We start from the raw sequence: 27,407 nt of genomic DNA, 5'->3' as shown, positions 1-27,407 counted from the left end.
AAAAAAAGAAAATCAGATCTAAATGAATTGAGAGATGTACCATGTTCATAAATTGGAAGATTCAATATTGTTAAGATGCGTATCCTTTCCAGTCTGATATATACATTCAACACAATCCCATCAAAATTCCAGTAAACTTTTTTTGTAAGTATCAATAAGATGATTCTAAACTGATGTGGAAAAAAGGGAACTAGAATGGCCAAAACAATTCTGAAAAATAACAAAGTTGGAAGACTCATCATAAGATTTTAATATTATAAAGCTTCAGTAATCAAAACTGAACTGGTGAAAGAATCAACCCATAAATCAACAGAACAGAAAGAGAGCCTACAAACAGAATGACACAAATACAGTCAACTATTTTTTTTTAATGTTTATTTATTAAGAGAGAGAGACAGACAGACAGAGCGCAAGTAGGGGAAGGGCAGAGAGAGGAGGAGACATAGGATCTGAAGCAGGTTTCAGGTTCCAAGCTGTCAGCACAGGGCCCAATGCGAGGCTCGAACTTACCAACTGCAAGATCATGACCTGAGCTGAAGCTGGACTCTCAACCAACTGAGCCACCCAGGTGTCCCTACATTCAACTAATTTTTAGCAAAGGGGCAAATGTAACTCACTAGTAAAAAGATAGCTTTGAGATCTCAACAAATGGTACTGAAACAAATGAATATCCATATGCAAAAAAAAAAAAAAAAAAATTCAAAAACACAAAACTGAGTCAAGACAGACTTTAAACCTTAAAAAATTAACTCAAGGGGGATTATAAACCTAACTGTAAAACAAAGTGGCAAAATTTTTCAAAGAAAACATAGGAGAAAATATGCATAACCATGGATCTGATGATGAATTTCTAGATACATCAACAGCATGAACCATGAAAGAAAAAAAAATTGGTAACAATGGATTTTAGCATAATTAGAAACATTTGTTCTGTGAAAGCCACTATTAAGGGAATGAAAAGACAGCCATAGACTGGACTGGGAGAAAACATTTGCAAATCAAATCAAATATCTGATAAAAGACTTGTATCCAGAATATATATAAAATGTTTTAAACTCAACAATAAGAAAACAAATAATCCAATTTAAAAATAGGCAAAAGATATGAACAGATATTTCACCAAAGAACATAAGACAGGTGGTCAATTAGCATATGAAAATATGACCAAAATCAAATGTCATTAGAGAAAGGCAAATTAAAAATCACAATAAACCATTACTACATACCTATTAGATTGGCTAAAATCCAAAAAATTGATAATGATTACTGCTGGTGAGAATGCAGAGCAAGAAGGACTCTTATTCACTCCTGGTGGGAATGTAAAATCTTGTAGCCACTTTGGGAGAGGATTTAGCAGCACCTTGCAAATCTAAACACAGTTTTACCATACAACCCAGCGATCATTTTCCCGGGTATTTACCTAAATGATTTGAAACTTATGTCCACCCAAAACCTTTGCATGTGAATGTTTATAATGTTTTTTTTTCAGAATTTCCCCAAACCAGAAGCAACCAAGATATCCTTTAATAAATGAGTAGATTAACAAACTGTGGTACATCCATATAGTAGAGTGCTGTTAACTGATAAAGAGTAATGGAGTATCAAGCCCTGTGAAAACATAGATGAATACTTATCAACAATGATGAGACGTTATCTCACCTCTCACCTCATGGTTTGCATATATGAGATACAGTGAATAAGCTGTGCCTATAGGTGAAAAGTAAGGTGTGAAGACTAAAGGCAACCATTGTTCTCAAGCAGAAATGACAGTGTGATGACGGTAGAGTGACATTTCTAAGTTACTGAAGGGAAAAAAAAAACTCCAAAAACTTTTTCATAAGTTCAAAAACAAAGAATCCAGGGGCACTTGGCTGGCTAAGTCAGTAGGGCATGTGACTCTTGATCTCAGGGTTGTGAGTTCAAGCCCCATGTTGGGCATGAAGCCTACTTAATTAAAAAAAAATTAAAACAAAAACAAAAACAAAGAATTCATAACCACAACTGTTACTGGAAGTCTGAAAGACAAACGGATGTGGTAACAGAAATACAGACTTCATGAAGAGCATTGAAAGTGGTAACCACATGGTAAACATGTGAGATATTTTTCTTGCTATTTAAATCTCCCTTAAAGATAACTGGTTATTTAACAAAAATAGTAAGGTGTGGGTATAAAATTAAGATGTATCTTGATAAGTAAACAAACATCAGGAAGAAATAAGACTATACTAAGTCAGCTGAAGTGGTATTATAAGTATCGCTCTAAGGTTGACTATTATTAAAGGTGAATATAAACACCTTGCAGCAACCATTACATACCAAAATAAAACTAGAGTGATAGCTAATAAGCCAACAAAAGAGATAGAAGATAAGTTTTTAAAGATTCAATTAATCCCAAAGAAAGCAGAAAAAAGGAAAAGAGGAGCAAAGATCAAATGGGACAAACTGCAAAATGATAAACTCACACTTAACTGAGTCAAGAATCACACAAAATGTAGACTGTCTAAATACCCCAACGAAGAGATATGGATTTTAAATTGGATAAAAAAGCAGGATGCACCTATATGCTGGCTACAAGAAATGTGCTTTAAATAAAAAGAAACAATTGGGGTAAAAGTTAAAATATACAGAAAGATATGCCATGCTAACACTAATCAAAAGAAGCTGGAGTAGCTCAATAAACATTAGGCAATGTAGAGTTTAGAGCAAACACTACTACCAGGGATAAAAAAAAAAAAGTCATTTCATAACTATAAAGGGGTCAATTCATCAGGAAGAGATAACAATCTCACATTTTTATACACTTAAAAACAGATCTTCCAAATACTCAATGCAACAGCTAAAAGAATTCCAAGGAGAGATAGATCCACAATTTTACTGAGAGATTTCAATTTCCTTTTCTCAATAACTGATAGAACAGGCAGATGAAAAATCAATATGGATACAGAAGCTTTGCATCACACATATGACACCGTAGGAAATCCATCTTATAGCAGAAGACAGGTTTACCGAATACACTCCTCTCACATATACATTCCATCCTATCTGAAGCTATATATTGAGAAGTGAGAACCTAGATGAGAGAATAAAAGCTCCACTGCCCATCTCTCTTACACAAAACACTCGTTTTGCAAGGAATTAGTACAAACAGTGCGTAATATACAGAGATCTTATTAAAATGCAGATTCTGAAAAAATAAAGTCTGGCACAAAGCCCAAGACTCTGCATTTCTGACAAGTCCTCCTGGGTGTTCCTTGTGATGTTGACAATACAAAACAATGGGGTGCCCTCGAAATGGCAAGGGACTAGAAGATGGGAATAAAGTGAGTAAAGGAAGCTAGGGTCTCCTTAGTTTTGCCTGCTTCTACAAAGTCAATAACAGATAAAAACATAACACTGCTTCTAGTGATTCTAATGTGGTCAGTCATGGTATACAAAGCATACAATACACATTATTTCATTTAATCTTCAAAATAACTTTTTGAAGTAAATACTATAATTATCTTAATTTTTAATTTTTCAGAGATGGAACTTGAAGTTTTGAGAGGTCGGTCATTTACACACATCCCAGGGCTATCTAACTAACTACCTGGCTTAGCAAAGCAGAGGTGTTCTAAGCACTAAATGAGCTCCATGAAAATTTTATTTTCCCAACATTTCATCTAAAATCACATAAATTCCAGATTTCTATTTCTTTTGAGTCCTCTCTCCCCTTCCTCACTGGAAATACCTAAGCATAATCACAAAACTGAGCAGAGAACTTTCTCAAATACCATTAGACAACCAAACTGGCAAGTTATTACTATAAATAGATGCCATTCAACATCTTCTGGCTACTTTTCTGTTGTGTCTAGAAGAGATGTTTAATATTTTCACTTTTAAAGAGTATAATTAATTGATACAAAATTAAAGGCAAGAGAGCTGAAAATGCTAGCGTTCGTGGTGATGGTGATGTCAAATTAGACCTGCTTGCATCCAGGTCGCTCCTCAAGCCATGAGGAAATGGTGACCTGCAAAGAGACAAATGGGATGTATACTGATGGTTTCAAGGAGGAAGCAATATTCTGAATCTTCCAAAATGTTTTATAAAGCACATGTACTGTTATTAAAACCAGGAAAAAATAAGGTAGACATCTATAATTGAATAAGGCATTAATTACCAATTATTCCCTTGGCTCTCCCTAGTTCCTCAAATGCTAGCACTAGTCATAGAGTTGAGGAAAGATTAACAGATACATATTTGTAACTATATCCAGAGGCGAGAAAATTGTAAAAGTGCTGTCCTAGCTAATGATGAAAAAATACAGAAAATCTATGTAGTGAGAAATCAAACACCCTAAATTAAAGTTTCTTTGAACAGGTGTCCCGCAGTGAATGCCCGAGAGTCCCTGCAGCTTTGCAGGACAGGTGGTGCTCAGGTGTCTCACATGCTTGGGGGTTATTTCTAAGCACTTTCATCATCTCTAAAAGAGAGGTGGTAATGGTGTTCCCCAGCCACAAAGGAGAAAATAAGTATAAACAAACATATAATGTCTTCCCAACCACTTGGCACTTTATGGAAGATACCTGAATTTTCTCAAATTTTTAACTTTACAAGAAACCTACCAAAAACCTGTCCAAAACCAAAATTTAGAATTATTTTATCCTCTAAGTAGGGGTTGGAAACCAATCACAAGGCACTTAAAACACACTTCTTTTGCTGCCTTGAAGGTAGTAGAAGTTCTACTAGTTGTCAGATTAAATATTACGGCACTTTAAAACTGAAAAGGCAGATGAAATTTTCATCTCAACATTAAACCTCTTTCCAGAAAAGAAAGAAATGGGGACAAAGAGGAAAAGATAAATGGTATGTTTTGGCAACAGGGAATGTATTTCTAGTTTTATGGCAAACTGCACCCAACCAAAAAAATCTGTCACTGAAGATGTAATCACAAATAGTTTTATGAATAGCTGAAACTATTGCCTTGCTTATAATAAGTGAGGCTAAATTTTCAGCATTTTAAACAAACTTTCACATACGTCCGTCTAGCAACAATGAAGGCTACATTTCCCCTGGATAGAAGGGTATGGCCAACGTTTTCAATATGATAGTTCAGAAGATCCCATCACGGTGAGAAGTACTAATCTCAGACTATTTAAGAGATGGTATAGAAAATTCATGAAGAAGTTGGGGTAAAAATGAATGGCTATGAAACTTCACCTCTGTTGTAGTTTCTTCACAATCCTTACCGTATTTCTTCCCTGGCAATCCCCCAAAGAACAGAAGTCCTTGCAAAAATTTCAGTTGCCTCTTGACCTGTTAAGCCAAATAACATTTCTATGCAAAAAATCCTTTCATGCTGTATCAGTTTTATGCTATATCAGTTCTAATATATGTTTAGCAAGTAATTTGGGGCAAGAATACTCTTAAAGCTGCTTCTATACCCTATCTTGCCAGATTGCCAGCCTTGCATTTTGAACTTTGCAAAGTCAGCTCTGGCATAGCAGGTCCACTAAGAGTCCACAGCAAACAGCTGCTGCGAGCTGTCAGAACACAAGAAAAAAAGGGGCTCCAAAAGACCAAAAAGTGGCGGTACCTTCGTAGTGGGCACCAAAAAGACCTGAATCAACTCCCAAAACAATTCTTTGCTTTATTGATGATTTCAAATTTTCCAGCCATCTGATTGACAACATTCACAAAACCATCCACAAATGCTGCAGAAACAAAAGCTGACAGTACACATAGTCCAAAAGGCAAGGTTTTTTTATTTTTGTTTTTTTCCATAAAACCTATCCTTCCCTATTAGTTCTGTTACCTCAATGACATGCTCTTGGCCTCCCATCCTGTACCCTTCCCCATAAAGTGACTCATTTTTTTTTTCACACTGGACATTTCCTAAATGCATACAAAAAGCTTAGATACCCAAGAGCATTAAAGTAACAGTTTCCACCATTGGTATTATGATCCAAGTTAAGAAACTAAAGGAACAAAATTGTAGAGAATACTTTCAGAGCTAACACTGTGGTCTGATAAATTCAAAGGCACTGAAAAACGTGCATCTCAAGATCAACACTGCAGAAGCAGAATTCTAAATATTCATAAGCAACAAGATCTTTACTAAGAATCATCTCCTCAGTCAAGACAACAAAACTAACCCTAGTCAGGTAGATAGCTATTTGTAATGAACGACACATTTTGAAGAGAAAACCAGATTATAACATTTAATCCTGAAAGTTTTATTTCGTAAACCTATTTATATGGAGACAGACTCTGTATCTAAAAGTGCAGATTTTTTTAAAATTTCCTTCACCATTTGGGGGATGGAAAAGCATCCCTGATTTGTATATTAAAGCACAAGCATCTGTCCTACTGATGATATTCTAGGGAAGCACATTAGCATAAAATTTAACGATGTCAAATAAGTGGATGTGAAATAGGGACTGCGTAAAGACACTATTTCCAAGGCTGACAGAAACATCACTGTTTAGAAATGCAAATGAAACCATTATGTTCAATAATTATATGAAAATATGAACAGTTCAGCATGTTTTCCAGCCCTGATGGCGGTTAATGGGATGTACGCTTATGTAAATAACTACTATTAAAGCTAATGCTGAAAAAAACTAATAAATTCATACTAAAGCAACTGATTTAGTATGCTTTTAAACCCCAGCAGTGCTCACTTATTAGAAAAGAGTGCATTATTATGTTTAGAACTCATTACTGCTACAAGTCACTGCAACTCCATCAATTACCATGCATTAATGAAAATGGGACACATACAAAAAAAAATTATTGCCTCTCAGCAGTTTTCTTTAAAGACAAAATCTAGGGGTATTACCATCATGGGGCCTTGTGGGGAACTTATCCACACTGTAATCTTTATTACTGAAACAGTACTCCCAACATCACCACCCTAGGGTATTTTGATAAGAAGAGCTAACCTGTATGTAAAAATATCAATGTTTTAAAAGACTGATCATTAAACATCAATAAGAAAATTTTTAATACTTAAATTGTGGCACCTGGTCCATTTTTTTAAAGGGAGGTTAAGAGATGAAAATACACAGGGGTAGTCATACCAGTAGAGTGGACAGATGGTTTCATTCCAAGATGCTCTCTGATGAAGCAGATAAATCAGTTCGACATTTATGCCTCAGTCAATTCTGTGGAACTAAGGTATTGGATTTTTAAGAACAAACCTAAAATTTCCTTTTTGGCCACAAGATGGACTTTCTGGCGATATATTAAATATTTAGTACAAGAAATTAAGAAACTGGAAAAGACCTGTAGTTTAAAATTCAAGTTTAGCTAGCACCTAACAGCAAGTAAATGCTGACAGGGCAGGAATACAAATTTGGAAATGCCTTTGCTCTCACTCTACTTGTGTCAACTTTCACAATTTATTCTATTTCTTTAACATATGTAATGAGAGTGATCCTTCGTCCTTTTCCAGCATCCAGAAAAACATAAAACACTTTGGTACCTCCTAAATGTGAAAAGATTTGCTAACTCTCAGACACAGTCTTGGTATATACAGTGAGTATATGTTTATTTCAACAGTGTAAGAGTCACATCAGTCCAAGCGTTTGTGGTTTCGGCTCTCACATGTTTATTCATCTCCTAAGAAGCTTTTACTACAATTTAGATACAGTATCACTAGGTGGTGGTAGAGTGCTATGACTGTGCTGCTCCAGCAATGAAGTAGAAGTTTTCCCTCAAGAGTCTGATCCAGTAACTCAGGAATAACAACTCATTCATGTAACCATTATTTTTTGAGTACAGACTGAGTACCAGGTATTGTACCAGATTCTCAGTGTACAATAGTGTACAAGACAGGGGCGCCTGGGTGCCTCAGTTGGTTGAGTGTCTGACTCTCGATTTTGGCTCTGGTCATGATCCCAGGGTCATGGGATTGAGTCCCATGCTGGGCTCCACACTAAGCATGGAGCCTGCTTAAGATATTCTCTCTCTCTCTCTCTCTCTCTCTCTCTCTCTCTCTCTCCTCTCTCTCTTTCTCTCTCCCTCTGACCCTCTCTCCCACTCATGTGGCTCTCTCAAATAAAAAAATAAAAATAGTGCACAAGACAGAAATGATGTCCCATAAGGGAAATAGAAAATAAATAAATATGTAAGACTGTTCAAGTGCTATGAATAATCAATGCCCATTCACGACTAAAAAAAGACAAAAAACAACCTCTTAGCAAACTGGGAAGAAAACAAAAATTATTCCTTGTGGTAAAAGGCATTTATTAAAAATCTATAGCTAATATCAATCTTAAGGATGAAATATACATTTCCCCCTAAGATATAAAACAAAGCAAGAATGTTCTTGGTCATCACTTCTATTAAATACCTAACCAGAGGTACTGCTATAAAGCAAGAAAAATAATAAAAGGCATAAAGATTAGAAAGAACTAAAACTGTTTTTATTTGCAGATGGCACATTGTTTGAATAAAAAAACCCTAAGGAATCTGTAAAACAACTATTAAAATGAACAAGTGACAATTTAACAAGGTCAAAAAATACAAAAATCGATATACAAAAAGCAATTGTATTTCTAACTCCAACAACTGAAAATTAAAACTAAAACTAAATTGAGTACAAACTTTTCAAAACCAGCGGACTCCTTCATGCTGACTAGAATGCCTACATGAGAGCTGAACTTGGAACATCAAGTTAACAAGTGTGGCTCCCTAAAACGTATGGAGTTGTCGTACCTGTCTAAAATTGCCCAAACTCAGATGTTCTTTTACATGAAAAATAAACAAATACATATCTTGTTTTGATTACCTTACTTTGAATTTTTTTAAAAATGTTTATTCATCTTTTTGAGAGAGACAGAACATGAGCGGGGGAGGGACTGAGAGAGAGACACACACAGAATCTGAAGGAGGCTCCAGGCTCATAGCTGTCAGCACAGAGCCCAACGCAGGGCTCAAACTCACAAACCGTGAGATCATGATGCTTAACCGAATGAGCCACCCAAGAGCCCCTGGCATTTTAAATTTTTTTAATGTTTATTTATCTTTGAGAGATAGAGAGACAGAGAGCACAAGCAGGGAAGGGTTAGAGAGAGAGGGAGACAGAGAATCTGAAGCAGGCTCCAAGCTCTGAGCTGTCAGCACACAGCCAACACAGGGCTTGAACCCACCAACTGTAAGATCATGATCTGAGCAGAAGTTGGACACTTAACCGACTGAGCCACCCAGGCGCCCCTGGCATTTTCTGTTATAGACAAAAAAGCTTAATACTGACCCAGATTCATAAAACACCCTTAACTACGCTCCATCCAGTCCTAGCCTTTTCAGCTTTGCTTCTGATTTCTTTTCCTTGAGATCTCTCCTATGCCTTGGAGTTTCCTTAGCAATTCCTATCTGATTTCTCTTGGCAATAAGCTTTCTTAAAAGTGCTTTAAAATTTTTAAAGGATATTCACTCATATAGCCAAAAACATTTTGCTTCAAAATATATATCGTCTCTTCAAAAATTAGAAACCTAGTTACTCTCTGGGCAACAGAAGTTTGAACATGGACTCTGAAAGGAAAAAAAAAATCTTCAAATAGAAAATAATATCTGAAATAAAAGATAGTATTTGAAAGATTTGTCAACCATGGCTTTATATCTATTTATGTTGTAAACTTTTTCAGGGCAAGGAAATATTTTTGTAGACGTTATATTTTTATAGAACATTTATAGTTTTGAAAAAAAATTTTTGAAAAAAAATTTGCTAAAATATGATCACTTCATGTGGTAAACAGTTCAGATATTATTCACATGTTATATCTGATGAAAGTAAGACTTGCAGAGGTTTATCCAAGGCCAAACAACTACTTTAAGGCAAAATTAAGTCAAGATTTCAAGTTGTAGGATTCTAGTGCTCTTTCCAAAATACTACAGTGTTCCTCATATACACATTGAGATAAGTCATATTTGAGACTTCTGGTCTCTAATTAACTGAGAGTTTACAAAAAGGACTTTTCATATGATATTTTTTAAGAAAAAAAAAGCTGCCATAGGAGCATAAAGCACTTCTCAGCTATCTCAAATTACTATATAGTACCATATGAAGAATATGCTGTGCTATCACCCAATGATTACACTCACCATCATATGGAAACTTCCTCTTATTTCCTTTGCCTCTATAGACTGCTTAACTGGTTCTTGGGCTTTTAACACTGATGCCTTGGAGTTATTAAGGTGAGACAGAGGTGGCTATTTGGCAACTTTTCCCTGCATTAGACTAATAGCTATTCTGTCACCATAGCCATAGGTTCTTTTCTCTATTGTCAAACTGTCTCTATCGCAGATTTTCTCTAGGGCAATTACTATGTCTAACCTTTTCTGTTTGTTTCAGCTCTTATTTTCTCCTTTTCCTCTGGCCACTTTTCCTGTGTTTATCAGTTTTTGTACGGAAAAAAGTTTTATAGGCTATGGCCCCAAAATAAAATACACATATCATAAAAACTATTTGAAAAACTGACCAACATGGGGCACCTGGGTGGTTCACTCTGTTGAGCATCCGACTCTTGATTTTGGCTCAGGTCATGATCCCAGGGTTGTGGGATTGAGCCCCGTGTCCAGCTCTGTGCTGAGCAAGGAGCCTGCTTAAGATTCATTCTCTCTCTCTCTCTCTCTCTCTCTCTCTCTCTCTCTCCCCCTGCCTCCCTCCCTTCCCCTCCCCTCCATTGAAGCATTCTCTCTCTAAAGTAAAAAAAAAAAAAAAAAAAAGTAATTAAAAAAAAAAAAAACCCTGATCAACAGGAACACAACAAATATTATCTTTAGATATTTGGATTTTCTAGGCTACATTTATTCAGAAATTCGAGGACTAATTAAGACTGGACACAAAGAACTCTTTCTCCATTTGGCTGTGCTCTTCACAAGCCTGAGGATTCAAAAAAACAGATCAACAGATTGGTATTTCTGTATTAGCAAAAGATAATAAAATTGAGAGAAAGCATCAATCCTCACTATCTTATCTATAGGGAGATCTATTTCAGATACTCAGTTAACTTCTGATCATTACATGATTATACAATAATTACTGCTATTACTTCTGAAAACTTAGAGCTGGAAATGCAGAATCTTAGGCATAACTATCAAAATAAAAAAGGAAATGTTACTGTATAAGTCTCTAACTGAAGTGAGGATATTTCCATCTGAATCATTTAAGCATTCATAAATGAAGGCCACACTAAAGAACGCTAAGACACATTTGCTACTCCTTAATAATAAAGTCATTAATTACATTCTTCAAGTCTAAGGCAATTACTAACTGTAGTATGGCAAATAGATCTAGCTGAAGAGATTACGTCAGAATAGCCCTTCAAAGATCAGTAATGTAAAAGACTAAACAAAATAATGAACTCTCCCAAATAATAATTATGAGATTGATTTACTGAAAGTCTATTCTTCATTCAAGAACTACTGAAACTTCCCAAAGTAATTTTAAATGATGCTAGATTTAGTACTATTCATCCAGTGCAGAACTATCACCGAAAAAACTTTTTTAATTAAAGAGATGTAAATACATATATATATACATATATATACGTGTATATATATGTATATATATGTATATTGTATTTCAGTCCGCTGAGCTTATTTACCTGTGGGCATCAAAAACAAATGAATCCCGGGGCGCCTGGGTGGCGCAGTCGGTTAAGCGTCCGACTTCAGCCAGGTCACGATCTCGCGGTCCGTGAGTTCGAGCCCCGCGTCAGGCTCTGGGCTGATGGCTCAGAGCCTGGAGCCTGTTTCCGATTCTGTGTCTCCCTCTCTCTCTCTGCCCCTCCCCCGTTCATGCTCTGTCTCTCTCTGTCCCAAAAATAAATAAACGTTGAAAAAAAAAAAAATTTTTTAAAAAAAACAAAACAAAAAAAAACAAATGAATCCCTTAGTCTCAAGGGCAGCTTTCAAGCCCCAGTACACACTTGTTTGAGTCACAGTGTTACTCACTATAAAGCAACAAAGCAGTTGCTCTCCAGGGTCCTAAGGCTCCACATCTGGAGCCTTCAACATGCCAAGGAAATAAAAACACTATCAAAATCAAACTGGGAAAGTAAAGCTTTTGTTTCATTATAAAATTGGTACACTACAGATACTAAAAGGATCTCAGACAATAATAAGGTAAAGAAATCCCTAAAAGCAAATATCATTAAAAAATAATACAAAATAATATTTTAAAAATTATTTTTCAAAGTGCATTAACGCCCAGCCAGGGGAATAAAAATAAGGGAGAATGATTAGAGAATGATATCTGAAAACATAATAATATTTAGAAACACTACTCTTGTACAGATACACTGAAAGGCCTTTTCACCTTATACTTTATAGAATAAAGAATAAAATTAGCAAAGAACTAAGTACATGTTAAATACTGTCTAAATCTGCTTAGGCTGGAATGACAAAATATCACAAACTAAGTGGCTTAAACAGTAGAGCTTTACTTTCTCACAGTTTGAGAGCCTGGCAAGTCCAATAAGGCCCTGCACGGTTTGGTTTTTGGTGACAGCTCTCTTCTTGGCCACCTTCTTGCTGTATCCTCATAAGGTGCAGGGTGGGGGTGAGGGGGCCAGAGAGAAAGAGAGAGATCTCTCCTCCTCTTCTTATAAGGCCATAGTCCTATTGGATTAGGCCTGGCCCGTATGACCTCATTTAACTTTACCTCCTAAAAACCCCATCTCCAGACACAGTCTCATTGATGGGGTTAGGACTTACATATATGAATGTTGGAGGGACACAATTCTGTCCACAGCTAATACTAAAATATATACATACATAAACAAATGAACCTTGCTAAACCCAGAATAGAGGGCAAAGAGACTGAAAAGCACAATCTCATATCTCAATACCCCAAAGCATGTAAATTTAGCAACTGGATAAATTTATCAGAATTTAAGATTTGTTTCATTTTCTCAGAACTAAAAATCAGAAAAGGTACTATAAGATGGAAAGCAGGTCTTAATCGTTTGCTGGCACATTTGTTTTGACACATAAATATGCTCAAAATTCTCTTCCAGCCTTAAAACAAACTAAAAAACATTCCTTCAAATTTAGATACCCCTTTGGCTGGACAACATCTCCTTTTATTCACAACTTTCACTTTCTCACCCCTACTCAGACTTAAGTCTTAGACTTAAAGTCATTGTAAAGTGCCTGATTCCCATAAAATGCCATTGAAATGCTCCTGCATTCAATGACTTGTATAAAGACACAAAGGTATAAAGTAGCTGATGTAAGCTTTCTTATTCAAAATCCAGTAGCACTGCAAGAACACCACAGTTGCTCAAAGAAGGATAAGATACACAAGTTAGGGCAGTTAGTACAGGTATGAATTCTTAAAGAATTCTAAAAGCCAAATACTATTAAAAAATTGTCAGAGAAAATGTCTTAAAGAGTTATTGAAGAAGAATCTGAGTAAAAGGAACAATGACACAGAAACAGAAATAACTGAAATAAAGAAAAAAAAAACCCAATGAGGCTTTCCTAATATGTATGGACCACACAAGGAAGGGAGTCATAAAAATGAAGGTCACATATATTATGTGTTATCAGTAACTGAGTGTTTAAACGTTAAAATTCAGAGCGTGCCTTTGATACTTTGGGCCATAAGAAGCCATGGAAAGGGATTTGAAGGCAAGTGATGTAATAAAAATAGTCCTTAAGAAAGACTAGCCCAGCAGCAATGATGGGATGAAGTTAGGTAAAGGGCTGGAGAACAGAGACAGAGATGAAAGGATACTACAGAGTAATGGAGGAGGCATGCAGTGAAGCGTTCAAAACAACAGCAAAAAACAATGGATTCAGCATTTCAGAAGGAAATGATAAAGGCTTGGTGACTGAACAGAAAAACCAAGACACAAGAAACTCTCAGGAACATTCTACATGTCTGGATTTCTGGATAATTTTAGGTTAAGTACCAAAAAACAAAACAAAACAAAAAAAATTTAACCAACTTTGAAGAGCAAAGCACTGTAAAATGTATTACAAATTTTTGTAAAACTGTGCTTTAACTGCAAAGCAGGCTAGAAAAGCAAGGTTTATTGATATCTGTATCATTCATTGCTGCAGAAATGATTTGGTGTAAGGGAAAGCCACGGGATGTCAAAAGATTTCACTCATAACTGCAATGGGCTGTTTCAATTACCTCTCCAGACCAGTATCTTTACCTGTAAAATGAGAATAAGAGTATCTGCCTCACCTAACTGTGTTATTGTGAAGATTAAAAAGTATACAAGAAAGTGCTCTGTAAATAGGAAACCAATATATAAAAGTTAGAGGTCTTACTAAAAGAAGTACTAGAAGTACTAAAAAGTAACAGGGGATAAAAGTAATTTAATGTTATTGTTTCGATGCCTCAGGATCATCACTATGAATGTTAACTACTGCCGTGCACTTAATTTATGAAGGCCTTGCGATATATCAAGGTGGAAAGAGTTCTGGACTGATACGCATTTTCAGTTCTTAGGTGGTTTTTAATAGTTTTCCCGTGGAGTCCCCTGTCAGCTTAAAGATTCTCACTGTAGCTCCAAACCTTACTTCTAATTTTCTGCTTTTAATCTGCACTGGACTTATAAACTAGACACCAGATAATGAGTTTATTATTATCCACATGACAGCTCATACAAGAGAAGTGCATACAAAGGGGACCACAGCAGGTGAGGAGTACTTATTATTTTTATTCTTGGATGAATTCCAGACAAGTAAAGTGTAAATACAACTCACTACCACAGAGTAGCTTAACACCTAAAGGCTTACTGGAATGAAATTTAAATATATGGATAAAGTTTTATAATTTTTAAACATTCTGTAAACATTTATCCTCAATTCCTCTCTGTAGTCTACATTAATATCCAAGTATTTTTAAGAGAACAAAATAATCTTTAAGAGCAGTTTAGGCAACAACAATGCTAGTAATAATCAGTTCTTTCCTTAAGCATGCTTATTTTTCTATAATACAAATAGAAAGAGTTATTTAATCTGTTATCATGATTTTAATGACATTCCAGGGCAATATACAATAATAATGGTCCAAAACCTGTTAACTTTATACAGCATCAGGGAGAAAATAAAATGGCCTCAAGAAGCACAACTTCCACAGTATTAGAGATAATTATTAGATTAGTAAAATAATACTGTCTAGGAATTGTTAACTTGAATACACTGACTTTATCCAAGTACACAGAATATATTCTGTCATCAGAGAATTCAATTTGTAAACATAAAAAACAAAAACCCATAATTTATTGAAAACAGAAAGGCCAAGATCATCAGAGCTGATAAGGTGTATGGCAATGTACTTTAGCTGTATTTGTATATGACACTACCAAACACCAAAGCACCCCCTCCTCTGCTATAATCCTCATTTTAAGGTTAGAATTTTTATCCTCCCAAAACCATTTCTAAGACTAGAGCATCTTCTGTCTTCTCTTATAATGGGCCAGAAAAGTCAATTAGAAAGGAGAAACTTATCTTTCTTTTGAAACATATTTCCTTTCTCATGAAACTTCTTTCTACTATCCTTCCCTACCCTCCCTACCCACCCAACAGCACTGCACCCAGATCTAGGATAGAGCTTCCTACAGTACGGTTCCTATCATTGGCAAAATCCAACAGATCACCATGGCAGATCATGCTAGTCTGGCTCCTGTAGCGGAGATGTATAATTAAATAGGAAGCTTTGAATACCTCTCAAGTATTACCATTATTCAAACCAGCGATTTCTTTTTAAATAATTAGATAAAATTCTTATGAATTTTCTCCAATCTATTTTCAGCACACACATACTAAGACCCTTGGCTCATTCTAAAACATTCCTCAAAAAAGTTAAGGTTAGTTATTTAAAAATCTTTTTTCCTACAGGGCGCCTGGGTGGCTCAGTCGGTTGGGCATCCAACTGCGACTCAGGTCGAGATCTCATGGTGTGTGGATTTGAGCTCTATGTCAGGCTCTGTGCTGACAGCTCAGAGCCTGGCGCCTGCTTGGGATTCTGTCGCCCTCTCTCTCTGCCCTTCCCCCACTCGCTTGCGCGCAGGCGCGCTCTCTCTCTCAAAAATAAACATTAAAAAAAAAAAAGTTAAAAAAATTACTTCTTCCTAGAGCAAGGTTTCTAAAATGATCACCCATGCAATGGGCTCAAGGATCTGAGCTATAAAGACCTCTAAAGACCTCTTCAATTTACTAAGTCCTAATCGGAGAGATAATGGTAACAGGTCAGGAAGAGAAAAAAATTTCTGTCTGGTTTCTGGGAGAGGAAAATCAAACCTGGTTTCCTCCCAATGAGGACCCGACAGGTCTAAGTGGTACAGAGACATTACATCTTTCACAGACATTAGAAGATAAAGGAGAGAACAAATCACTGTCACTCTGCTAATAGGCCTCGAAACAGCCTAGACACTTGCATAACCTGATGAAAGCCTCCAGTGAAGAAGGACAAAGAAATGAGAAAGCATTATTAGCTATCCACCTATTAGAGAAGGAAACAGAGACTCAGAACTGAGTTCAGTAGCTTTCCCAAGGTCAGACAGCTAACCAACACTAAAGCAGGATTTTGTCTCCAAAGCCACTGTGCTTTCTTCTCTATCACTTCCCTCGCTACACCAGTTAAAACAGCAAACATCAGATTTGACTTTCCTTCTGTAAGCTTTTGATATCATCCTGACCTGAGACATATGTTCTGAAAATATAATTAGCTCAGATATTAATCAACTTTTCTAATGCCTACATTCTCTATGTCTTATACTATTACGTGTTAACATGCGTCAGAACTATTCCTACTGGACATATTTCTCTCTAAATTTCAGATTTATCTCTCCCTTCATACCCATTTAGTGAGGCAGAAGTCTACTAGGTTCATCAGGCTGCTTGACTTTGTAAATGGCATATTCATTTACACAGATAAGTTCTCAGGAAATAAGCTTTGTTCAAAGACTAAAAATTACAAAAATTTTTATGTTTTAGTAATAAATTCTCTGTTTACTATAAGAGCAAATCCTTCAAAAGCCTGGTCCAAATGCAAACATGTAAAATATCTTTTCTCTTTTTCACTAAGGGTCTGTGTTCATATAATGCCATAAATCAAGTTATTAGAACTTTTAAGACAAAAACCCTATAAATTTAGTAGAACACATTTTAAAATTCCAAAAATAAGAATTCATATAGTTCCTAACACAGAAACAGACTGCAAAATGATCTAAAATTATATGATTTCATGTATATGAAAGAGTCTGAATCATTCATGTATGATAGGTAAATGTATCTGTAGTTAAAATTATATTGTTTTAAGTTATAACCTTGTTTTATGTTTCTAAGTTTCATAGGGTTTTATGTACTGTAAAATTGTCCATATTAACCTTTGACAGGTTTATGCTAGTAAAGGAGATTTGGCACCTGAGCAATCTACTTGGAGTAAAAACCATGGGTGTCGCTGTTTTTAAATCCTATCTTCCCAAGTTAGTCAGTCAGAGAAAGACAAAAATCATATGACTTCACTCATATGAGGACTTTAAGAGACAAAACAGATGAACATAAGGGAAGGGAAACAAAAATAATATAAAACCAGGGAGGGGGACAAAACAGAAGAGACTCATAAATATGGAGAACAAACTGAGGGTTACTGGAGGGGCTGTGGGAGGGGGGAGGGGCTAAATGGGTAAGGGGCACTAAGGAATCTACTCCTGAAATCATTATTGCACCAAATGCTAACTAATTTGGATGTAAATTATAAAAAATAAAAAATAAAAAAATTTTAAAAACAAAGAGTATTAGTAAATAACATAAATCCTCAGGATATATGAAGGTCAAAACTTTCAAGGTCTTAAATTATCTCAACTTTTCATACTGAATTACCATGTATATGATGTTTCCGGTAATTCTTCCATCATTTTGTATTAAAACAAAACAAAACAAAACAATCATGTCTTCCTTTCTCCCTTCTTTGACAACTACAAATACCACCTTATCTTTTGGTGATTCAAAAAATCTTAAACCAATTATATTAACTAAACCATTTTGATTTTTGATAATGGTCTAACATTTGCTCCAATCTTCATTCGCAATAATAATAAATGCTCAAGTCAAATCCTTTTTATAGATCCAACTACGACATCTGTCTAAGTCTTGGACTTATTTACATGCCTTTTCCTTTCCTTTTTAGGTTATCAGACAGATCAGAGGTCAGCAAAATTTTTTTTTTAAGTTTATTTATTTATTTTGAGAGAAAGAGAGTGAGCAGGGGAGGGGCAGAGAAAGAGGGAGAGAAAGAGAATTCCTAGCAGTCTCTGCACTGACCCTGGGCTCAAACTCAGCAACCGCAAGATCATGACCTGGGCTGAAGTCAAGAGTCAGACACTCAACCGATTGAGCTACCCAGGTACTCCAGCAAGCTTTTCTGTAGAGAACCAGAAATAAATATTTTAGGCTATGCGGGCCACAGGGTCTTCGTTGCACCCACCCAGCTTGCAGCTGGAGCCGTAAGAGCAGCCATACATAATACATAAATGAATGGGCAGGGCTGGATTTAGCTGGCACCTACTAGATTTGGCCCATGGCAGTAGTTAACTGAACCCTGAGCTAAGTCATGGGAAAAATAGGACAAATTGTGCTACTACAATCACCTGAAGTATCTTACTACTTAGGCTGACAAAAAAAAAAAACACTCATAGCCATGCTGAGTTTAGACTTTAGCACTAAATCCATTAATCTTGATCCAAAAAGTGCTAAAATATAATAGTCCACCAAAATTAGATTTTACTTTTCAGAAAGCCACACACTTGGTTAAGCATATTACCAGATAAATGAGGCCCTAACTGAGGTCAGGCTTTCAAACCTTCTCACCTTGATTCCCTTTCTCACCTTATTTCCCCAACTCACCCCAATTCCACTGGACACAGTACTGATTTGTTGTTGTTGTTCCAGGAAGGCCAAGGCATCATCATCTCCCCCCTACTATATGTAAAGTGGTTTCTGTTTCCCTTATTCTGTTACCAGATAGAGTTGAAGGCTGACTTCATGCCCAATTCCCCTTCTCCCTTGCTGCCTTTCACTCTATAAACTGGACAGGTTAAATGCTTACTTTCTCAGCCCTTCTCGCAGCTTAGCATGGCCATATAATAAAGTTCAGGACAATAAATATCTCATGAAAGACTGCCGGCGGTGGGGGCGGGAGGGAGGGGAGGTGAGGGGGCACCAGGGGCAGTACCCTGAGAAAGATTTTACATTTTTTTAAAAAAGGAGCTGGAGTCACAACTGCCAGAATTCCTTCCTCCTCACTTTCTCCCTGCCTTAGAGCAACTCTGATATCTGGAATTAGAGCAAACATTCTGCAAGCTGACATTCTGCAACCATTAGAAGAAGCTAAGAGAACTGTAGAGATCCAGTGCTGAAAACTTTAAGCCACTGAAACAATGCCAGAAGCCACTTATCTCCAGAGTGGTTACATGGGAAAAAATAGACCCTGTAAAGTGAATTTTTGTTACAAATGAAAATAATCCTAATCTACCTTTTCTTGGAAGTCCTGAGTCACTACTCCTTGCAAGAAGTGAAGGACCCAAAGTGGCTGAGCACAGTTTGTTATAAATTCTGACCAAATGGCACTAACTTTAACCAGGGAGAGAAAAGTAGCAGGAGGAAAATCACAAAAGAGGGTCGAGCCTGAGTTGACAGCCTAGGTACAATAAAGTCAATGAAGGCAAAGAAAAGAGAAAAGCCAAGATGATTATGCAAATGATAAAGAAACAGAAAATAAATAACTGGAAAAAGTATACCACTAGATTGTGGGGAAATAAACTTAAAAATGCTCTACTCAGCAAATCAAATCTGAAAATTCTGATTAATTTCTAATGATGTATTCCCACTGTTAGAAAAACAGAAGTTAAGAACTCAGCTTTTACAGTTACATTTTTATGCTTTTCCCCCAGTGAATTAATTTATCTTCACACTTCTATTTCCCTGGTATTCACAAGGGTATAGTTACTGTCCATATATGATTATTTTTGACACTTGAAGAGTCTTTGAAATAATTATTAATGATCAAGTTACTGATGATATTGACAGGAAGGACACTGGTCCCTTCAAGTAGTCGTATACTAGGTTAGCTGGCTGATTCATCAGCCTAGTTTTAGGGACAGTCACTTCTCTTATATATCAACGCCACTGCAAAAACACCTAAAGATAAGTAATTCTACCCAGTCGAAAGAAACTTCAGAAATATGCTTATTTTAACTCACATATTCCCTAAAGTACAATTCTTAAGTTGAAAGTTATTTTACTATCTTACAAATAATGCAGTATTTATATTACACACGCACACACATATACACACACACACACACACACACACACACACACCTCTCTCTAGTTCTAGACCCGATAGTCTTCTCCTCCATGAGAATTTTGGTGATGTTAAGCTGTAGTGTAAACACCTATCAATTATAACACCTACAAATTACAATGGATTTTTTTATCATTATTTATTATTTTTATGATTTCAGAGTAGAATTCCTTAGGGCTGCCAAAGCTTTAGCTGGAAAGAATACCAAACACAAAGAGGTTTCAGGCTCAACTGCAGTAGTGGAACAGAATTTAGGAAAGTTCCAACACTACATTTTAAAGCCCAAACATCTTATTGTCTTTTTTAGTTGACAAATCTGTGCTCCGCAGTGTAACAGCAGCAGCAGAACAGCTGGGTGGCCGTATCAAGCACAAAGGAAGCAACAGCACATGCTGTTAAGTGTCATTTTGATTGCCTAAAAATGGCAGCCCATGCAGATTTATTCCCTGTTATAAATTAGAACAATTATTTCTCTGGAGTTTTACGTTTTCTTCATGAAAGAGTCAAACTCTCTGCACATTAAAAAAGAGGACTTTCAAAAAGGATATCTTCCCTTTCTTTGATGATCAGTTCATTCTGTTCCTCCAACTGCCTGATCTTCTTCTCAAATGATTCCTGCTCAGCTCGGAGTCGTTCTTCTGTCACTTCCTTTTCTTCACTTACTCTGAAAGAAATACAAAAATGGAAAGAAAATGCCTGTGAGGATGAGATAAAATATGTGCATATAGCTGTCATTTACCAAAACTAGATTTCTTCCAGAAGTGTGCTGATTTCTTCAGCGATACTCTTCAGGGATACTCTTCAGTATCTTCAGGGATATTCTTTGCTTTTTCTTTTTTGTTTTTTTAAATTAACCTTTCACGAGGCAATCGTGCATACCTTTGTAATAAAATATGAACATGATTTTTATATCAAAAATGTTCCCAGTCATCAGAAGTATCTTAAATGTGGAGAGTCCTAAGTAGAAAATAGGCTCCCAGTTGCAACCAGGACAGAAAAATATTCAATTTTTAAAACACAGTTTCATTTCTTATCAAAACAGGCACAATCACTTTATTTTGATTCGGATCTTTTTAATATTTTTATATAAATCCTGTCAATGAAATAAACAATCTATATATCTCTTAAACATTTCATTAAATATACATAGGCAATTTTACTCTTTTCCTTGGAACTGATACCTTGCATTCCTCAGTAGCATATAAATAACTAGACTGGAATAAAAAGAGGGTATTAACTTAAAAAAAAGGTTTACATTACAATTATTCTTAGTACAAAAAGAATTAAAAAGTGTTAAAAAAAAAAACTGACCAAAAAAAATCTGTATCCTTAATGTTTAACTGAAAAGTATTCCAACTCAATCCTACCAGAAAGAGGTGATGGTTTCTGACAAGAGCAGAGGGAGGAAATCATTTAAAAACCCCAATTAATCAGCAACAATATTAAAACTTATCTTAGTTTTTTTTTAATGTTTGTTTATTTTTGAGAGAGAGAGAGAAAGAGAGAGAAACAGAGCAGAAGTGGCATAGGGGCAGAGGGAAAGAGAGAGACACAGAATCTGAAGTGGGCTCCAGGCTTTGAGCTATCAGCACAGAGCTCGAGCACAGGGCTCGCACCCACAAACCTTGAGATCATGACCTGAGCAGAAGTTGGATGCTTAACCGACTGAGCCACCCAGGAACCGCCCCCACCCCCTTTTTAAAAAAATTTTTTTAAATGTTTATTTATTTTTGAGAGAGACACACACAGCAGGTGTGGGGGAGGGGCAGTGAAAGCTTATCTTAAAACGACAGCCCTAATTTTCATGTTACTCTGTGCACAGAGATGTTAGCCCTGAGTTCTGCTACTGGTGCTTATTCCTCCAAAACATTTATCCTACAAGATCATACAGCAATATGTGTAAGTGAGATCCACAGGGATTCCTTTGAGCTCCTAAATTTACTTCCTTCTAGACCCCCGCTCTACTTGAAATCAATGAGATAACAGAATGAAAATTAGAATTTTGAATGTTTGAGTTGATTGCATCTCATCTTTGAATAATTTGTGTGAAAGTGCACGACACACAATAGTGTACAAAAAAATAGGTTTATTTCTTCTTCCTCATCATGACATTAAAATCATTTTCCCAACTCCTATTATTCATGCTTAGCATACTATTGGGCCCATGAATGGGATTCAGGCCCTTCCTTCTATGAGGGTAATCTCTAAAATTGATTACAAGTACAAGGAATCCAGACAACTAAACAAATATACACAAGATGACGATTTATCCTCTGGTCTCAGGTTAACTTGCCTCCATTGTTGCCATCCCTTTCCAGGGCCTTCCCCTTTGTTGTCGTCACTGTCAAGCACACTTGCGCTTTCACAGTAATCCCACCACCTCTCAGTTTTTCTAGAATTGTCAAACATTTGAACCATTAACTATTTCTACCACCCAAATTTTCAATCTGTCAACCAGCTTCTGAAACATTTTTGTCAAAAAACGGTTCCAAATCAGGTAAACTCCCAAGGTATAAAGTAGAAAATCATGTATACATGGAGACATTGGAAAACTGTGCTTATTTCTCTGAACATCATTATTCTTCCTCATAAAGAAAAAAAGCTAGACTAGATCAGGCATTTTTTAAAATTCTCTTGAGCTAAAGTTCTATTATTTCCTTCGCTATACTCTAAATATCCTGATACTGTATATGTGTCCTTCATAAACATGGAGAGCATTTGTAAAGGAATAAGAAAGAAGTTCTCAAACATTTGGTCAAGGTACAAGGAATACAATACTATAATCTAGGCAAAAATTATAGCCATAGGATGAGAGAGAGTAGATTAAGAGAAATATTAAAAAGTATAAACATGCAAAATTTGGCATAAGGATAGTGCAAAACATAAGAACTGATGAAACTGTAGGATTATGCATAAGATAAAGATGAGGGGCACCTGGCTGGCTCAGTTGGAAGAGCATGCAACTCTTGATCTCAGGATCATGAGTTTGAGCCCCACACTGGGTGTAGAGATAAAAAAATAAATAAACTTAAGAAAAAAAAGATGGATTAAGTGATGCTATATATTGTAAGGAGAGAACAAAAACTGTCAAGGTGAGAAAATATGTAGCAAAATCTCTCCCTATTTAGATTGGTAAAATCTTAAACAAGACTAAAGAGGAAAATTCATAAGTAGATAAGCAAATATTTATTTTTTTACTTATTAAAAATTTACTCAAAGCCTACTAGAGAAAAAAAAAAATAATCAAAGTAACTTTAGCCAGTTACAGGGTACCCAAAAGAAACCTAACAATGGTTCTCTATCATTTCAAGACTATTCATAAAAGTCATACGAATATAAAGAACAGCCCAAAGATTTGTCTTTTCAGCAAGTAATGTACCAGAGTCATAAAAACAGTTTAAAAAAAAAACAACAAAAAAAAAACGGTAGAATGCCAAATTTACCTTAACATTAAACTAAACAAAGACATTATCTCCAGAGCCTGCCAGGTCAGAACATATAGGTATTTACCAACATTTACTTACTTCCTTTGTCAGATCTGAAGGAGATCCATGAAAAGTCTAAGGATCAGTAAGGGCAGAAATGCTTATACATATGTCTCATAATGCCAGAGTCCACAATAAGCTTTCCCCAAAACTTAAGGTACTCTATGCAGAAAAATCACTGTTCAAAATTTAGGAGTATGCTTGATAAAATGTGTTGCTATACTACTTAAACAGGGCTTTTTCATTTTAATCTTTTCTGTTTGCTGCTATGATAAGACTACTCTTTAGCAATTATTATGCTCTGGAAGACTATAAACTTAAGCTGTGTTAAGCACAAGACTATAAACTTAAGCTGTGTTAAGCACAAAGGACAACACTTCTTCTCTAGGCCTATCTAAAGATATGTACGGCTTCTTTGTGGCCTATTAGCCTAGTTGATATGAGCACATATATTAATACAACCTTTAAATGCAGAGGAATTACCAATAAAACAGCCTCCAGATTTGATACCCACTCTGAAATCTGTCTTCTTGTTTAATTTATGTTCAATAATATTTCCCTTGAGGAATACATACAAGAAAATATCTGGTATCATGATCTACATTTTTCATCAAAGCATTCACAGACCACAAAGTAACATAAAAAGACCTAATCCTTTATCTCATGTGGAGTATAGCAATAAGTTAATTAAGAAAATGTGAATCTAGGGGCGCCTGGGTGGCGCAGTCGGTTAAGCGTCCGACTTCGGCCAGGTCACGATCTCGCGGTCCGTGAGTTCGAGCCCCGCGTCGGGCTCTGGGCTGATGGCTCAGAGCCTGGAGCCTGTTTCCGATTCTGTGTCTCCCTCTCTCTCTGCCCCTCCCCCGTTCATGCTCTGTCTCTCTCTGTCCCAAAAATAAATAAACGTTGAAAAAAAAAAAAATTTAAAAGAAAATGTGAATCTAAACATAGGGAAGGGAAATATTTGACTAATAGGATTAAAAAGTTACAACTGGACAAGAGAATAGTCCCATTGTGGTTTGTTAATTATTAACAAGGAGGACAACAGTCTGTTCATGAAGAAATCACCATTTTTGGCATTTATTTAACACCTCAGAGTATTCCTTAAAAACTTCTACAAAATAGGGGCACCTGGGTGGCTCAGTTGGTTAAGAGTCCAACTTCAGCTCAGGTCGTGATCTCACTATTCCTGAGTTCCAGCCCCACATCAGGCTGTGCTGACAGCCAGAGCCTGGAGCCTGTTTTGGCTTCTATGTCTCCCTCTCTCTCCCTCTCTCTCTGCCCGTCCCCTGTTCACACTCTATCTCTCTCTCTCACAAATAAATAAACATTAAAAAAATTTTTTTAAACCTCCACAAAATGTACTCTTTTCTATCAATAGAAAATAATTTATATCCTTAGATAATGAAGGATATTCATTACCCTTCATATTCTTCACGGTTGAACTGAAAATTGTGCCAAAAGTACTTAATTTCTTCGAAGTCTTACATTTTAGCTTAAACATCGCTGCATATTTTGTATTTTCCCATATAAAACAATATTTTCTGTTTTAATATAAAAAGTTTTCCCACACTCATCTATTCCTCATTTTCTAAAAGCTGATTTTTGGGGCGCCTGGGTGGCGCAGTCGGTTAAGCGTCCGACTTCAGCCAGGTCACGATCTCGCGGTCCGTGAGTTCGAGCCCCGCGTCGGGCTCTGGGCTGATGGCTCAGAGCCTGGAGCCTGTTTCCGATTCTGTGTCTCCCTCTCTCTCTGCCCCTCCCTCGTTCACGCTCTGTCTCTCTCTGTCCCCAAAATAAATAAACGTTGAAAAAAAAAAAAAACAGCTGATTTTTTAGTAAAAGATTTATTTTATAGTTTTGCATAACCTTGGTGTTCTTCCGTATTCTCCAGGAATGGGTACTTTTACACTAATGTGAAAGACAAGGTCAAGGCAGCAAAGCTCCTAAAGAGAATTACAGCTCATCAAATGGTCAACCAGATAAATTTCTTGCCCTGTTTAATGTCTTGTGTTTGGAAGCTGGGGATGTGGGTTCTAATTTATAAATTCTGTATATCAACCTGGTAAGCTTGAGAGAAGGAAAGAACAGACTTCATAGGACATCTGGCAAACAGAAAGAGACATACTGTTTTCAAACTGAAGTAAACACAAAGTGGGGAAAAAAGCTATCATCATTAAAAATATTTCAGTGCAATTACCTTAAGGCCATCTTTAAAAATTTTAACATTTGGCTGTTATTTTATTTTTTTTATTTATTAAAGTAATTTTTAAATGTTTGTTTACTTTTGAGAGGGGTGGGTGAGGAGGGGTTGAGAGAGAGGAGGATAGAAGATCCAAAGCAGGCTCCACACTGTCAGTGCAGAGCTTGATGTGGGGCTCGAACTCATGAACCATGAGATCATGGCCTGAGCGGAAAGTGGACACTTAACCGACTGAGCCACTCAGGTACGTTGGCTGTTATTTTAAATGTACCGTCTGAAGGAACACAGGTGCTTTAAGAAATCAGAGACATACCAAGCTATGTCAAAAGGGCTCTGAGAACAACAGAGTAATATCAAATGAACATAGATGCACAAATCCTCAACAAAATACTAGCAAACAGAATCCAGAAACATAACAAAAAGATTATACATCATGGCCAAATGGGATTGATCCCAGGAATTAAAAGTTGGCTTAACACTCAAATATCAATTAATTTAATACACCATATCAATACATTAAAAACCCACATGATTATCTAAGTAGATGTGGAAAAGTGCTCGAAAAAATCCAACCATGATTCATGATTAAAAAAATACTCAAAAAACAGAAAGACAAGGGAACTTCCTCAACCTAAAAATATACTATTTATGAAAAGCCCACATCTAATATACCACATCTAATCGGAAAAGACTGAATGCTTTCCCTCTATGATCACGAATAAGACAAAGATGTCTGCTCTCACCACTTCAGTTCATGTTGTACTAGAGATTATAGCTAGGGAAATTAATTAGGAAAAAAGAAATAAAAAGCATCTATATCCTAAAAGTAGTAAAACCATCTCTATTGCACATGACATGCTTCTATATATAGAAAATCTAAGAAGTCCACTGAAACACTACAAAAATTAATGAAGGAGTTCAGCAGGGTTACAGGATACATGATCAATGTACAAAAATCAAATATATGTTTATATACTAGAAGTAAGTAACTCCCAAAAGAAATCACGGAAACAATTCCGTCTACATTTGCGTCAAGAAAAATCAAGTATAAAGGAATAAATTCAGCAGGATTTTTCAACACTTGTTCACTGAAAACTAAAAAACATTATTAAAATAAATTAAAGACCTAAATAAATGGAAAGGCATTTCATGTTCATGACTGGAAGACAATATTGTTAGGATTAACCTTCAGATTCAACTCAATCTTTTTCAAAATCTCAGCTGGCTTACTTGCAAAAATTGACAAGCTGACCCAACTACAGAAGTCATCTGGAAATGAAAGGGACCCAGAATATCTAAAATATTCCTGAAAAAGGAGAAAAACACAGAGAACCCATACTTTCCAATTTTAAAACTTAGTACAAAACTATAGTAATCATGACAGTGTAGTACTTGCATGAAGATGGA

The 27,407-nt window shown here is 36.1% G+C and overlaps 1 protein-coding gene across 12 annotated transcripts in view; it reads right to left on the bottom strand.

Moving 5' to 3' along the window:
• KIAA1328 (KIAA1328 ortholog) overlaps positions 1 to 27,407 on the bottom strand; it is a 360,849-nt gene that overhangs the window by 293,457 nt on the left and 39,985 nt on the right. For all 12 annotated transcript variants that reach the window (XM_045458624.1, XM_045458623.1, XM_045458622.1 and 9 more), the window contains one exon: positions 20,861 to 20,976. In XM_045458624.1, coding sequence (XP_045314580.1) covers positions 20,861 to 20,976 — 116 coding nt within the window. The remainder of the gene's footprint in view (positions 1 to 20,860; positions 20,977 to 27,407) is intronic.

The sequence above is a fragment of the Leopardus geoffroyi genome, chromosome D3 (assembly GCF_018350155.1).
Source record: "Leopardus geoffroyi isolate Oge1 chromosome D3, O.geoffroyi_Oge1_pat1.0, whole genome shotgun sequence".
Classification (NCBI taxonomy): Eukaryota; Metazoa; Chordata; class Mammalia; order Carnivora; family Felidae; genus Leopardus; species Leopardus geoffroyi.
Note: the sequence above shows the minus strand (reverse complement) of the source record. Positions and strands in the feature narration are given on the sequence as shown.